The sequence below is a fragment of the Chrysemys picta genome, chromosome 9, assembly GCF_011386835.1.
Source record: "Chrysemys picta bellii isolate R12L10 chromosome 9, ASM1138683v2, whole genome shotgun sequence".
Lineage (NCBI taxonomy): Eukaryota > Metazoa > Chordata > Testudines > Emydidae > Chrysemys > Chrysemys picta.
Window position 1 is genome coordinate 103,901,581 of NC_088799.1, and position 12,945 is coordinate 103,914,525.

At 44.2% G+C, this 12,945-nt stretch overlaps 1 protein-coding gene across 5 annotated transcripts in view; it reads right to left on the minus strand.

The window, feature by feature from the left end:
• Positions 1–12,945, minus strand: part of TEX11 (testis expressed 11) — a 110,318-nt gene that overhangs the window by 22,463 nt on the left and 74,910 nt on the right. For all 5 annotated transcript variants that reach the window (XM_065557384.1, XM_065557381.1, XM_065557380.1 and 2 more), the window contains 3 exons: positions 11,918–11,988; positions 4,295–4,411; positions 2,623–2,695 (listed from right to left, as the gene is read on the minus strand). In XM_065557384.1, coding sequence (XP_065413456.1) covers positions 2,623–2,695; positions 4,295–4,411; positions 11,918–11,988 — 261 coding nt within the window. The remainder of the gene's footprint in view (positions 1–2,622; positions 2,696–4,294; positions 4,412–11,917; positions 11,989–12,945) is intronic.

Here is a 12,945-nt window from a genome sequence, read left to right on the forward strand (position 1 = left end):
TGAAGCTGCAAGGTGCAGCTTTGCCTTCAGTAGCAGGAAAATCCTTAAACCAAGGCACTGAGACTTAACAGTAAGGAACAACTAACTATGAGGTTTACTTATGTTTGAAGCGCATAAATACACACGGCACAGATTAAACTCCTGTAGTTTTCTCCCAGCATTAATCTGGAGTGAATAATCCTTAGTAAATTACACCTATATAGAGAAGCCTACCTCAAAAGCAAGCAACTTTCTTAATATTCCAACGTGACAAACACTTTTTGCTCTGCAGAAACTGGGAACTCTCTTGGAAAGAAAAGTAGATGACTATTCAGAGCCAGAGGACAGCTTCCTAACTGTAAAGGGACTCTTCATTATGAGACTCTGACAGGCTGGGATTGTGAACCTATTTTCTTCATGTTTTAACAATCAGAACAAGTTAAGATTAATCATTAGGGTCAAATTCTGGGCTCAGAGATGTGTGCACCACTCCCACTGAAAGCAGAATTTGTCACTAAGATTGAAAATTAAGCAATAAATTTCTTCCGTTTATTAAATGGGTATTGAAGTCAAATGGAAAGTGAGCAATAGGCTCCTATACTGCTGTTTCTACAAAGGACATTGCTTTTAAGCAGTATGATGGCTCAGAAATGCCTCTTTTCATTAAAAAATGTCTTTTTCTCTCAGATAGTTTACACCTTATAGAGATGGTGCACTAAGCAAAATAATGGCAGCTTCACAGAATTGAAAATATTGTTCTACACATTATAAAAAGAGTAACAATCACACAGAGGAGGCCTCTACATAATAACGACCGAAGCTAAGAGGAGTGCTAGCAGTATCTTCCTTCAGGAGACCTCGTTGCCATGATACTACAATCTTGTAAGGGAAACTGAAAAAAACAATCAGATTGACATTTGAATATGTGACGCTGTATGGAATATGCGGAATGCTGTGATGTTATTGATACCACTATTATAAAATTGCAATGAATCTGATCAGATATGCCGTGTAAGGTATCTGCGAAAATGTTATAATTTGCCAAGTATGATCATCTCATTTATATGTTTGTATCACCTTTGTATTATGAGTTATAGCTATGCAGGGTACAGCTGTATTTCCAAACTTGTGCTGTTTCTGGATGACACTCACAGACTAGAGTTGCCAGGTGTCTGGTTTTCAATCAAAAAGGGATCCTGGCAGCTCTGGTCAGCACTACTGACTGGGCCGTTAAAAGTCCGGTCGGTGGCGCAGCGGGGCTAAGGCAGGCTCCCTGCCTGCCACGGTTCCGCGCAGCTCCCAGAAGCAGCATGTCACCCCTCCAGCTCCTACGCGTCGGGGCAGCCAGGGGGCTCCGCATGCTGTCCCCTCCCCAAGGGCCAGTTCTGCAGCTCCCATTGGCCAGGAACCGCGGCCAGTGGGAGCTGCGGGGGTGGCACCTGCAGACGGGGCACCGCGCAGAGCCACCTGGCCGCGCCTCCGCCTAGGAGCCAGAAAGGGACATGCCACTGTTTCCGGGAGCTGCTTGAGGTAAGTGCCACCTGGAGCCTGCACCCCTGAGCCCCTCCCACACCCCAATCCTTCACCCCAGCCCTGATCCCCCTCTTGCCCTCCAAACCCCTCAGTCCCAGCCCCACCCCAGTACCTGCACCCCCAGCTGGAGCACTCACTCCCCCTGCACCTCAACCCCCTGCCCCAGCCTGAAGCCCCCTTCCACACCCTGAACCCCTCATTTCTGGCCCCACCCCGGAACCTGCACCCCAGCCCAGTGCCCATATCCCCTCCCACATCCCAACTCCCTGCCTCAACCCAGAGTCTCCTTCCATACTCTGAACCCTCGGCTCCACCCCACAGCCTCGAGCACCCTCCTGCACCCCAAATCCCTCATCCCTGGCTCCACCCCACAGCCTGCACCCCCAGCCAGACCCCTCATCCCCTTCCCGCACCCCAACCACCTGCCCCAGCCCAGAGCCCCTCCCACACTCCAAACCCCTCAGCTTCAGCCCAGAGCCCCCTCCTGCATCCCAAATCCCTTATCCCTGGCCATACCCAAGAGCCTATATCCCCAGCCGGAGCCCTCACCCCCTCCCGCATCCCAACCCACTGCATCAGCCCAGAGCCCCCTACTGTAGCCTCAACTCCTCATTTCTGGCCCCACCCCAGAGCCTGCATCCCCAGCCAGAGCCCGCACCCGCTCCTGCACGCCAACTCCCATGAGCCAGCTCGGTGAAAATGAGCAAGTGAGTGACGGTGGGGATGGTGAGTGACAGAGGGAGGAGGGATGGAAGGAGCTGGGGCAGGGTCTCAGAGAACCTGGGAATTTTTGTACAGGGTGCTCTAGTCATTGGCCAGCCCATAAAATTAATCTGAAATCTTTGAGTTCCAAACCTGCTGAATCAGATAGCATCTAGACAATGAGAAAGCCAACAAGGATACACAAAAATCATTGTGCTTCTGGCCTCTCTAGTTCTTACATCAAATCATTTTGTCATTCAGATGTTTCAACACTTTTGAATTGGAAAGAGCAGTTCCTTGATACACAAATTTTCCATTATCAAAGTGATAAGACTCTTAGAAATATTTGTTCTAAGTACTGCTATACTACATAATCAACAGCATTTGATTACAGAATTTCTAACTTACCTGTTAGCTTCAGAACATTCCAGATTTCCCTACATGCCTGGATATGATGAAGGGCCTGAGACAGAAGCTCAATCTATTTTGTAAAATTAATACATTATTTTTAAACTATGTTTTAAACAAGAAATATGAATATAAATCTCACAGCAAACTACAGTAGAGACGCCTCCAGAGAACCTGGCTACATAATAAGTGAAAAGCCAGGCTAACTTTAATGCATCATCTGCACCCAGTTTTCTTTTTCTTCTTCTTTAGGAGAGACCTCTACACCCCATTCAAAGCATCAAGGATCCTTCACACTTGAGGCTCCATTGGTCCAGGCACATAGCACTAAGACGACTCTTAGGGACATGGCTTATATGAACCATCAGCCAGAAAACATTGCTACTGAGTGAAAGACATTCTCAAAACAGTTGAACATTCCTGTCTATGCAGTGCAATGCTTGCAGCCTGTCTGGTGAGTAAGAGACTAGTATCAGAACTAAACCCAAGTACCCAGCACAGCAGTAACACAGGGCACTATAATCTGAGTGGAATGAGAAATTGAACCTCCGGCCCCTTGGCAGAGTAACAGAGGGCATTATCACCTATATTTGTACCAGAAATCAAATCCTGGAATCCAGAATGGTATTATCACCTGACACCATACATCAGGGGTTCTCAGACGGGGGGTCAGGACCCCTCAGGGGGTCGTGAGGTTATTGCCTGGGGGGTCGGGAGCTGCCAGCCTCCACCCCAAAGCCCGCTTTGCCTCCAGCATTTATAATGGTGTTAAATATATAAAAAAATGTTTTTAATGTATAAGGGGGGGGGGTCGCACTCAGAGGCTTGCTGTGTGAAAGGAGTCACCCATACAAAAGTCTGAGAACTCCTGCCATACAGAGTTGTAAGAAGGGCCATGCATAGGTTGCAAACCAAATGAGAGCAACTAGCAGCACTGGTCTGTTCTGCATGGCTGGGCTCTCAATCCTTGTCAAAGAGGTGCAAAGGCAAGATCATAGTGTCACAATTAGGGCCAGTACTTACAAGAAAGAATCACTCCCGGAGTGTTTTTTAAAAAGAAACTTAATTTTGTTCAATGTTCTCTGCAGAAAAGACAGAGGCCCCAGCACTGAACCTCGCTCTGCAAACCTTTGCACTGACCACCACTCAGACTTCTGTTCATCTTCCACAATCTATTAACTTGAATATTCTCCTCCAGGGTGTGTGTATGTATCAGAAAATAAAAACTGTGACCTTCATGATATTCACATCACCACCTCAGCAACTGCATAATCCTACTGCTATAGTCTTAATCTGCCTCTTCCACCCTGGTTTGTTATCACCCCTTCTTACATGTTATCTTAATGTAGATGGTAATGTAAACTCCTGGGGGCAGGGACACTGGCCCAGATCCTCTGATAGTGTAAATCCATTTAGCTCCATTGAAGTCAACAAAATCAATTTACAGCAGCTGAGAATTTGGTCCAATATCTTATATTGTTTGTAAAGCAACATGCACATTTACTCTATATTGTGAAAGGCTTGTATTTTCAAGCTCCCATCCTACGGGAAATAACTGAGAATTATAAAAACACCAAAAGAAGCTATGTTTAGGGTACATTAAAAGCCAGATGTACACCTGCCCGATATGTAAAGGGCCAGCACTCTACCTGTTCACACAACAGCACTCTACCTGGTCAGTGAATGTTAAACTGCATCGTCCCATTTCCAGATCAACTGCTGCAGCCAACAGCAAGCATGTCTTCTGGGCAATCAGAACAGCTTTATCAGAAGGACAAAACTGGGACAACTAAAACAGAAACATGAATAGACAGCGAGGATACTGCTAGGCCACGGCTAGCGATCAACAAAGAAAAACATTTTCTACTGCAAGGATAAAAAGGAAGCAGTTTACTTATTTCCATTTTTCCTTTATCTCCCACTGTTTGTGACATTTTTCCAGAGGCTCAAGTACCATTTCCTTCCTTCCCACTCATCTTTTTCCACCTGGAGAGCACTGATTACGTCACTTCCGTTGAAGCTGACCCTTCTGGGCCTTTCTGTTTTGTCCTTGGTTTATACAGCAGCAGCAACAACAATGACAGCACAATTTGGGGACAAGTTTTACTTAAAGGGACACGAGGCGGGTATATCTTATATTGGACCAACCTCTGCTGGTCAGAGAGACAAGATTTCAAGTTTACACAGAGCTTTTCTTCAGGTTCACATAAGTTCAAAAGCTTGTCTCTCTCACCAACAGAAGTTGGTCCAATTAAAGCTATTACCGCACCTACCTTGTCTCTCTAATATCCTGGAACCAACACCGCTACAACAACATCACATACATTAAAGGGATACTCTCAATCATTCTTTTATATTTTTCCTATATTGCTAGCTCTCAAAAATCACTCTCTCCTTTTCTTGTGGGCAAACATTTTTTCCCCATGTTCTGTATAGAACTGAAATTAACAGACATTTCTTGTTAACAGGGACATAGTACAACCTTCAAATATGCCTCCCCATTCTGAAAATGGCAACACTTATTTTAAATGACAGGTTTCAGAGTAGCAGCCGTGTTAGTCTGTATCCGCAAAAAGAATAGGAGTACTTGTGGCACCTTAGAGACTAATAAATTTATTTGAGCATAAGGCTTTTGTGGGCTAAAACCCACTTCTTCGGATGCATAGAATGGAACATATATTGAGGAGATATATATACACATACATATCTCCTTACTATATGTTCCATTCTATGCATCCAAAGAAGTGGGCTGTAGCCCACGAAAGCTTATGCTCAAATAATTTTGTTAGTCTCTAAGGTGCCACAAGTACTCCTGTTCTTTTTGCAGATACAGACTAACACGGCTGCTACTCTGAAATAAAATTATGCCAGATTTAGACCAGTGTAAATAAGATTAACCCAAACTCTCTCTCTTATGTTGATGACTAGTCAGTCAGTCACTTTTTAAGGCACTCAACCCTTTGTCCCCACAATGCCTTAGAGCCTAAAGCCTGGGCTGAGGACCAAAACTACAGTACAGTGGAATTGCACAGGTAAGGCTCATCTGTGAAAGAGACAGAACTTTCTCAGGGGCCAATATCGAACTGTGGAACATACACCCACAGGCTCTAAAGACCATCATAACCCTCACTATCCTTTCACTCCTGGTGCAAGGTACAATTCTACCTGCTTTGACAATATAAACACAGAGCACAGTGTACATGTAATATATTAAATTACTTTGAAGAATAGAAATAACCCCCAGACTCAAACTCTCCTCCCTAGGGAGAGGAATACAGAAAGAATGAACCACACATGACAGGGGCTAGTCACATCGCTTACAGCACTTCTGGGAGATGCTCAGTTACTATTGTGACAAGGGTCATATTAGAACCTGAATAGAATTCAAGTATGTGATTCACTGAGAATTTTAAAATCTCCACAAGTCAGTTGTCTCAGCCTGACATCCCAACAATTGTCTGAAAATAAGAGTCTTTTGAAGATGCAACGAAAATTAATCTTGGATGGTACTCTGACTGTCACACACATGCTGTGCCTCCCCTAGGAGGTGCTGGAGAAGGACACATTTATCACAACATTTTGGGCGGTAAGTAGAGAGATACTGCATGTCCATTCATCCCAGCAGGGGTTGGACATTACAGTAACTGCGTGAGTTCACACGATTTCAAACCTCCATCAAATAGCAGCTCTTTGTTATTTAAATTATTCAGTGACGTCAAAGATAACTGGAAATATCCTTCCCCTCATAGATTTGGGGCTTAAACTACATGTCTGTGTTCTTCTCATTGACAGCTTTTCCCAGCTAAAGAAGCCCTTGTTTGCCCACCTTTACTGGTAGAACAGATAACGTTGCACTTGCTCTGAAATCAGGATTGACAGATGGTTGTGCTGTTTTGAAGATTAAACAGTATTCCTAGAACCCTGCTTTTAATTTCAGCCTCAGGTCACAAGTGTTCAGGTAGCTGGACGGGATGAACCTGTCCTGTACAGAATCCAGTTCTACAGAGAGGAGTTGTGTATAGACCAGACTTCAGGTAATTGTAATACAACATATTTCTGGTATATTTTATAACAAAGTGTAAGTTTATTTGGATAATTGCAGGACTATGAATAAAGAGGTGTTATTCACCTTGTGCAGTAAGTGGATTTCTTTGAGATGTGTGTCCCTATGGATGCAGCCCTTCAAGCATACTCACACCCCTGGCACCTTTAATCAGAGATTTTTGGTGGTAGTGACTATTCGGCCTGTGCATGTGTCCTGTGTTTCTTAATCCCCTTCTCTGAGGCTATACAGGGCTGCGCGGGCGAACTGCCCTCAGTTCCTTCTCTACCACGTCCCCAGAGGATTCTCCAAAGCAGAGAGGAAGGAAGATGGGTAGCGGAGCACCCATAAAGGGACACATCTCCAGTTCCTGCACAGGCTAAGTAACCTCTCCTTCTTTCAGTAGGCCCCCTATGGTGCTTACCAAGGTGATTACTGAGCAGTACCCCCAACTGGAGAGGGAAGCTTCAGAGCCAAGTCAAGACTCAAGACAACACAGCATTTCCATGGAGAATCTGACATAGAAACCCTATTTCTCCCACCCTACAAGCGGAGGTGAAAACAACCAAAAATGCTATCTTCTGAGATAAACTAATGAGGAAAGATGTAGCCATTGGCTCAAAGGGAGGCCTCATATGGCATTTAAGTACTAAATTCAAATCCCAGATAGGTGTGGGTTCCTTATCTTGGCGAAAAACGTTCCCCAATCCTCTCAGAAACCTTCCATTTGTAGGATGGGTAAAGAATGAGAATCCCTCAGCAACTGAATGAAAAGCTGTTATAGTCAAGTGGACCCGGATAGAGTTCATAGATAATTCCATCTTTTTAGCTGTGGGAGGTAATCAAGGACTGATTGAGAGAGAAATCTGGACACACTACAGGCTGAATCTTTTCCACTTGGGGAGATAAGTGTACTTTGTGGACTCTTTCCCACGGTTCAATTATACCTGTTTACCTCCTTGGAGCAAGTTGATTCTAGTCCCATGAACCATCAAGGAGTCAAGCTTTGAGGCGAAGTATCTTTGGGTGGGGATGAAAAGTACAGCCGATGCCCTTGGAAAGATGAGGAATGGGTGGGAGGCTGATCACCTGACAATCACCTAGGTAAATGAGGTACGGACACCATCTCTGTCTTGGCCACGTTGGGACTATTAATATAATTTTGGCTTTGTTGTGTTTGACCTTGCTGATCACTTTCAGAATAAATGGTGTTGGAGGACAAGCATATAGAAGGTTTCTTGTCCATGGAAGGAGAAAGGCATCTCCCAAAGAGAGAGTACCCAAGTTCCCCCTTGAGAAAAATGTTCGCATTTCTTATTGGTCACCATGACAAAGAGGTCTATTTCTGGGGGGGGAACCCAAGTCTGAAAAATTTGCCTGAGAATTTGAGGATTCAACAGACATTTGTAGTCCTGGGAGAAATCCAAGGTCATCTGCTAAGCTGTTCTGTATCTCCAGAAGGTAAACTGCCAAAACAAGGATGGAAATGGCCATACATCAATTGCAGAACTTTACCACTTTGACACAAAGGGAAGGGGACCTGGCTCCTCCATATCTGTTGATATAGAACATGCCAACTATGTTGTCTGTCAGAATCTTTATAGACTTGTTCCTGATTACAGGCAGAAAACCGATGTCAGAGGTAAACTGTGACCACCTCCAGCACCACTGAGAATGTTTTTGGGGCAGACAAAAGGCCGAATGGGAGCATTCAATACTAAAAGTGATCCTGGCCTACTGAAAAGTACAGGAATCATTTGTGAGACAGGTGAATTGCAATATGAAAATAGGCATCCTATAGATTGAGGGTCATAAACCATTTTCCTGGTTCTAATGACAGAATTATAGCTGTGACAGATAACATCCTGAATTTTTGAGACCTGACAAAGTTGTTTAGGACTCTTAGGGCTAGTCTACACTAACAACGCTAAAGCGCTGCCACAGAAGCACTTTAACGTGGTTTGTGTAGTCGCAGCAGAGCGCTGGGAGAGAGCTCTCCCAGTGCTCTAACAAAATAAAAAACCCACCTCTACAAGGGGCATAGCTACCACCACTAGTGCACTGTCTATACTGGCGCTTTACAGCGCTGAAACTTGCTGTGCTCAAGGGGGTGATTTTTCACACCCCGAGCGAGAAAGTTGCAGCACTGTAAAGGGCCAGTGTAGGCTGATTTTAGATCTAAAATCAGCCTCTGTCCTCAGTTCTTTTTCAGGAAGTGGTTAGAAAGTGGTTAAAATAAAACCCCTTCCCTCTGTGCTGAACAGGAACTGGTTCTACAGCACCCATTTGTAGAAGTGAGTAGACTTCTTGCTTTAACAGGTGTTCATGAGAGGACACCCGGAAGAGGGACAGGGAAGGGGACTGAGTATAGGGGAAGGAGGTAAAATGGATAGTGTACCTAATCTTATAACCTCCAGCACCCATTTATCTAATAGGTTTCAGAGTAGCAGCCGTGTTAGTCTGTATCCGCAAAAAGAACAGGAGTACTTGTGGCACCTTAGAGACTAACAAATTTATTAGAGCATAAGCTTTCGTGGGCTACAGCCCACTTCTTCGGATGCATAACATTTATCTAATGTGATTCTCTCCTATGCAGAAAGAAAGTGGAGAGATGGTTTCCAAAAGGTGAAAGATGGGTAAAATGGTGTATATGCATCTCAGTGTTGTGGGATAGTTTCAGGCCCTTGACCAGGCCATCAAAAGTGGTGCTTAAGTGATGATGATGGTTCAGTAGCAGGCATACAGGGAGCAAGTGATTCCTTTCTCTGGTGATGAATTTGGCATAATTTGAGTGATTGTATTTAGCCATAAAAACTTAATAGTTCACGATCCTAAATTGAAGAATCCTGGATGAGTAGGTCTTTCTGCCAAATAGATCGAGGCATTTTTGATCCTTATCATATGGTGTGGCCTTTGCATGATGTTGTCTGGCACATTTGTTCATTGCTGCACAACCAGGGAGTTCAGTGTTGGATGGATGAACAGAAATTCAGAGTCTTTAGCTGGGACATAATATTTCTTATTGTCCCATTTACACATCAGCAGAATTGTTGCAGGGGTCCACCAGATGGATCCATTAGAGCCTCATTAATGGGCAGGGCAACTTGGGTAGCAGCAGTCCACTGGAGGATGTCCAGGAACTTACGTTGTGACTCCATGACCTCTTCCAAGGGAATATGGAGGGAATCCGCAATACGCTTCATTAACTATTGGAAATGTGTGATGTCATCAGTCACAGTCAGTGGGGGAAGCATAGCCACTTCACCAGGGGAAGATGAAGAAATATTTGTTTGGGGAGTAACCTCTTTCTCGATTCTAGCCTTCTGCTAAAAGATTCTTGTGCCTGAGGTAATGAAGAAGGCAAAGCTGGAGTAGGGGAGCATGTCACTCTGTATTCCCCATGAGAGAGACCAGGAGCATAGGATAATTGCTGAGGATATTTTGCCCAAGTATCCCAATATGGCCACTGGAGAGGTCCGAAAGGCATTGGTGATGGCATCAACCGGTGCTTGAACCAGGTCGGGGGAACATGGGCCTGTCTTTGGTGCAACTCCCCCATCTTCTCAAAAGTGTCAGGATAGAAATCCCTTGTCTGAAGTGTCAGAGGAATCCTGGATCAAAATATTCGAATTGGAGGAATATTCCTCCTCTTCAAGAAGGAGAGTTCCAGCATACTCTGAAAATGAGAATCAAGTGGTACCGGAGAAATGTCCCACATTGGTGAAGTGCTTGTCTCGGTACCAATAATCTCTTAGTACTCAGTACCAACTAACAAGGGAAACGCCAGCTCCTCCAAAACAAATAGATTCTGCAAGAATCCAAACTCCTGAGGTACTGGGTGGGTTTTGGAGTGCGAGGACCTGTTCTGTTGTCGGTACCCAGGGTATATGCTGCTCTGGCAAGTCCACTCCAGTCAAAGTGGACAGTACCAATGAGAATGCCTTGGGGGGTGCCAAAACCATATGAGAGGCATGGTGTCTTCGCGGTATCTCAGTGGTCAACTTAGATGTAGATAGCACTGAAGGAATAGTGGGTACCGTTATCTTAGAGGTGGAATGATTTGATAAGGCAGTGTCCTGCTTGTGTGGCACCAAAGGTTTTAGTTACCAAGGCATGCTTGCTGCCCTTTTTCTCTGGTGAGCCTGGAACCCCAGGCACAGGATCCATACCTACAGAATCTGGAGCCGGAGCCACAGCCACATCCAGGGTGGGGCATGAGGTCTCTGCAGCAGCCTTGCTCTGCGGGGGGACCAAGGTCTTTTTTGAGTTTGACTTTTTCTGTGGAGAATGACTATTTTCTATGGGTCTTCTCCATGGATTTATCTTGCGTACACCCAGATGAACATGGCACTATCTTAATTCAGCAACTAATGTCTAGAGGGCGCTCCAAGCCTGGATCTGAGGCTGGTTGGAGGGAATGCTCCATCATTAGGAGTCTCACTTTTAGCTCCTGATTTTTTTCTTGCCCTGCCCTAAAAAGCAGTGCAGATGGATTACTTTTGGAGGATCTGAGACTCTCCCACACAGCAGATACAACAGGAATGCCCGTCGCTGACAACGATGGCCTCTTGGCAAGAAATGCCCCACTTGATGCCTGGAGAGTCTAGCATATGCCAGGACAACAGTATGTAACAGGGGAACGTCTCCCTCCCAAAAGGGGAAAGGGATCAAGAGAAAGTTCCCCTAAACTCCTAAATAAAAAGTAAATGAAATAACTAAAGAAAAAAACAATAAGCTAAAAAAGGGTAACTAGGCTAAGAGACTTCGAAAGTCAGGCACACTAGTGCTCCATCTCAGGCAGAGACGGTCGAGAAGAAACTGAGGGTGGTTCACCCATGCAACCCTAGATAGCCTCAGAATGGGGCACAATAAAGCATAGGGTGTGTGCATGGCCGAACAGGCATCACCACCAAAAACCTCCGATTAAAGGTGCAAGGGGTGGGAGTATACCTGAAGTGGAGCACCCATAGGGACACTACTTGAAAAACTGATTATTAAAAGTGTATTTACTGAGGTATAATGAGTACATAATTGATAAGTATATGAATATGCTACTGAATGGATAATGGTTGAACCTTAACAATTAGGTTCTTAGTAATTAATCAGGTGCAGTACACTGGATAATACATATTAATTAAACCAGAGGATTATTTACAACATCAGAGGTTTAACAACTTTTTTTGGAGCTTGTAACAAAACCAGCTGCACGACATCATCTATCACATCACAGACAATACTAAGCAGAGCACATACCTTGAACGACAGTATAAAGAAATCCCTCATTGTTCCTGGGCAGTTCTCGAACTGTACAGCCAAGTTCCAGGCTCATAAAATCAATAAGACAGGAGACTAGAATAAAAACCTTCAGCCTGTATAGTCTGTGCCCATAAAATCTCCAGTGACAGGCCTTTCAGGCCCAGTATTAAATTTTAAACATGGGGCTTGTGACGTTGCATTCCATATGCTTTATGAATGTGAATATGATGTAACTGGAGTATTCTTTATGCAAAAGGTCTCTTGTAAGGAAACATTATCATTACAAAGGTTATAACCTACTGAATATATTCATCCTATTTGTATGAATGTATCATTCTTGTATCTGAAACTAGAAATATTAAGTATTACTCTGAGGTCATATTGTAATTATGCAAAGTGTGGGCCATTAATGGTGGCTTAGGATCTTGATGGCTCCCATTGACTAGGACAATTGGTTGTGAATGGGTTTATTTACCTGCAAGCCTTCCTGTGTACATAATGAAGAATGAGGTCTTACAGTGACATGTAACCATGTCACATGATACTGGAATCCATTTTAAACCTGGTGTTTTTCCATTTAGAAGGAAGGGTGGGTACCCAGAGAGACAAAAGATTCCCACCTTAGGCCAAAGCTATAAAAGGGTGTGGAACAGAACAAACGGGGCTGCCAGTCATGAGAAATCCCCTAGTTACCACCTGAGCTGGAACTAACAAGGACTGATCAAGTGGAAAAGATTGGGCCCAGATTAGGAAGGAGTCTGGGCTGTGAAAGAAGCTTATTGGAACATCTCTAAGGGTGAGATTTTACCTGTAAACAGATTCTTCATGTATTAGGCTTAGACTTGCGTGTTTTTGCTTTATTTTGCTTGGTGACTTACTTTGTTCTGTCTGTTATTAATTGAAACCACTCAAATTCTACTTTTTATACTTAATAAAATCACTTTTGTTTATTAGTGAACCCAAAGTAAGTGATTAATACCTGGGGGAGCAAACAGCTGTGTATCTCTCTCTATCAGTGTTATAGA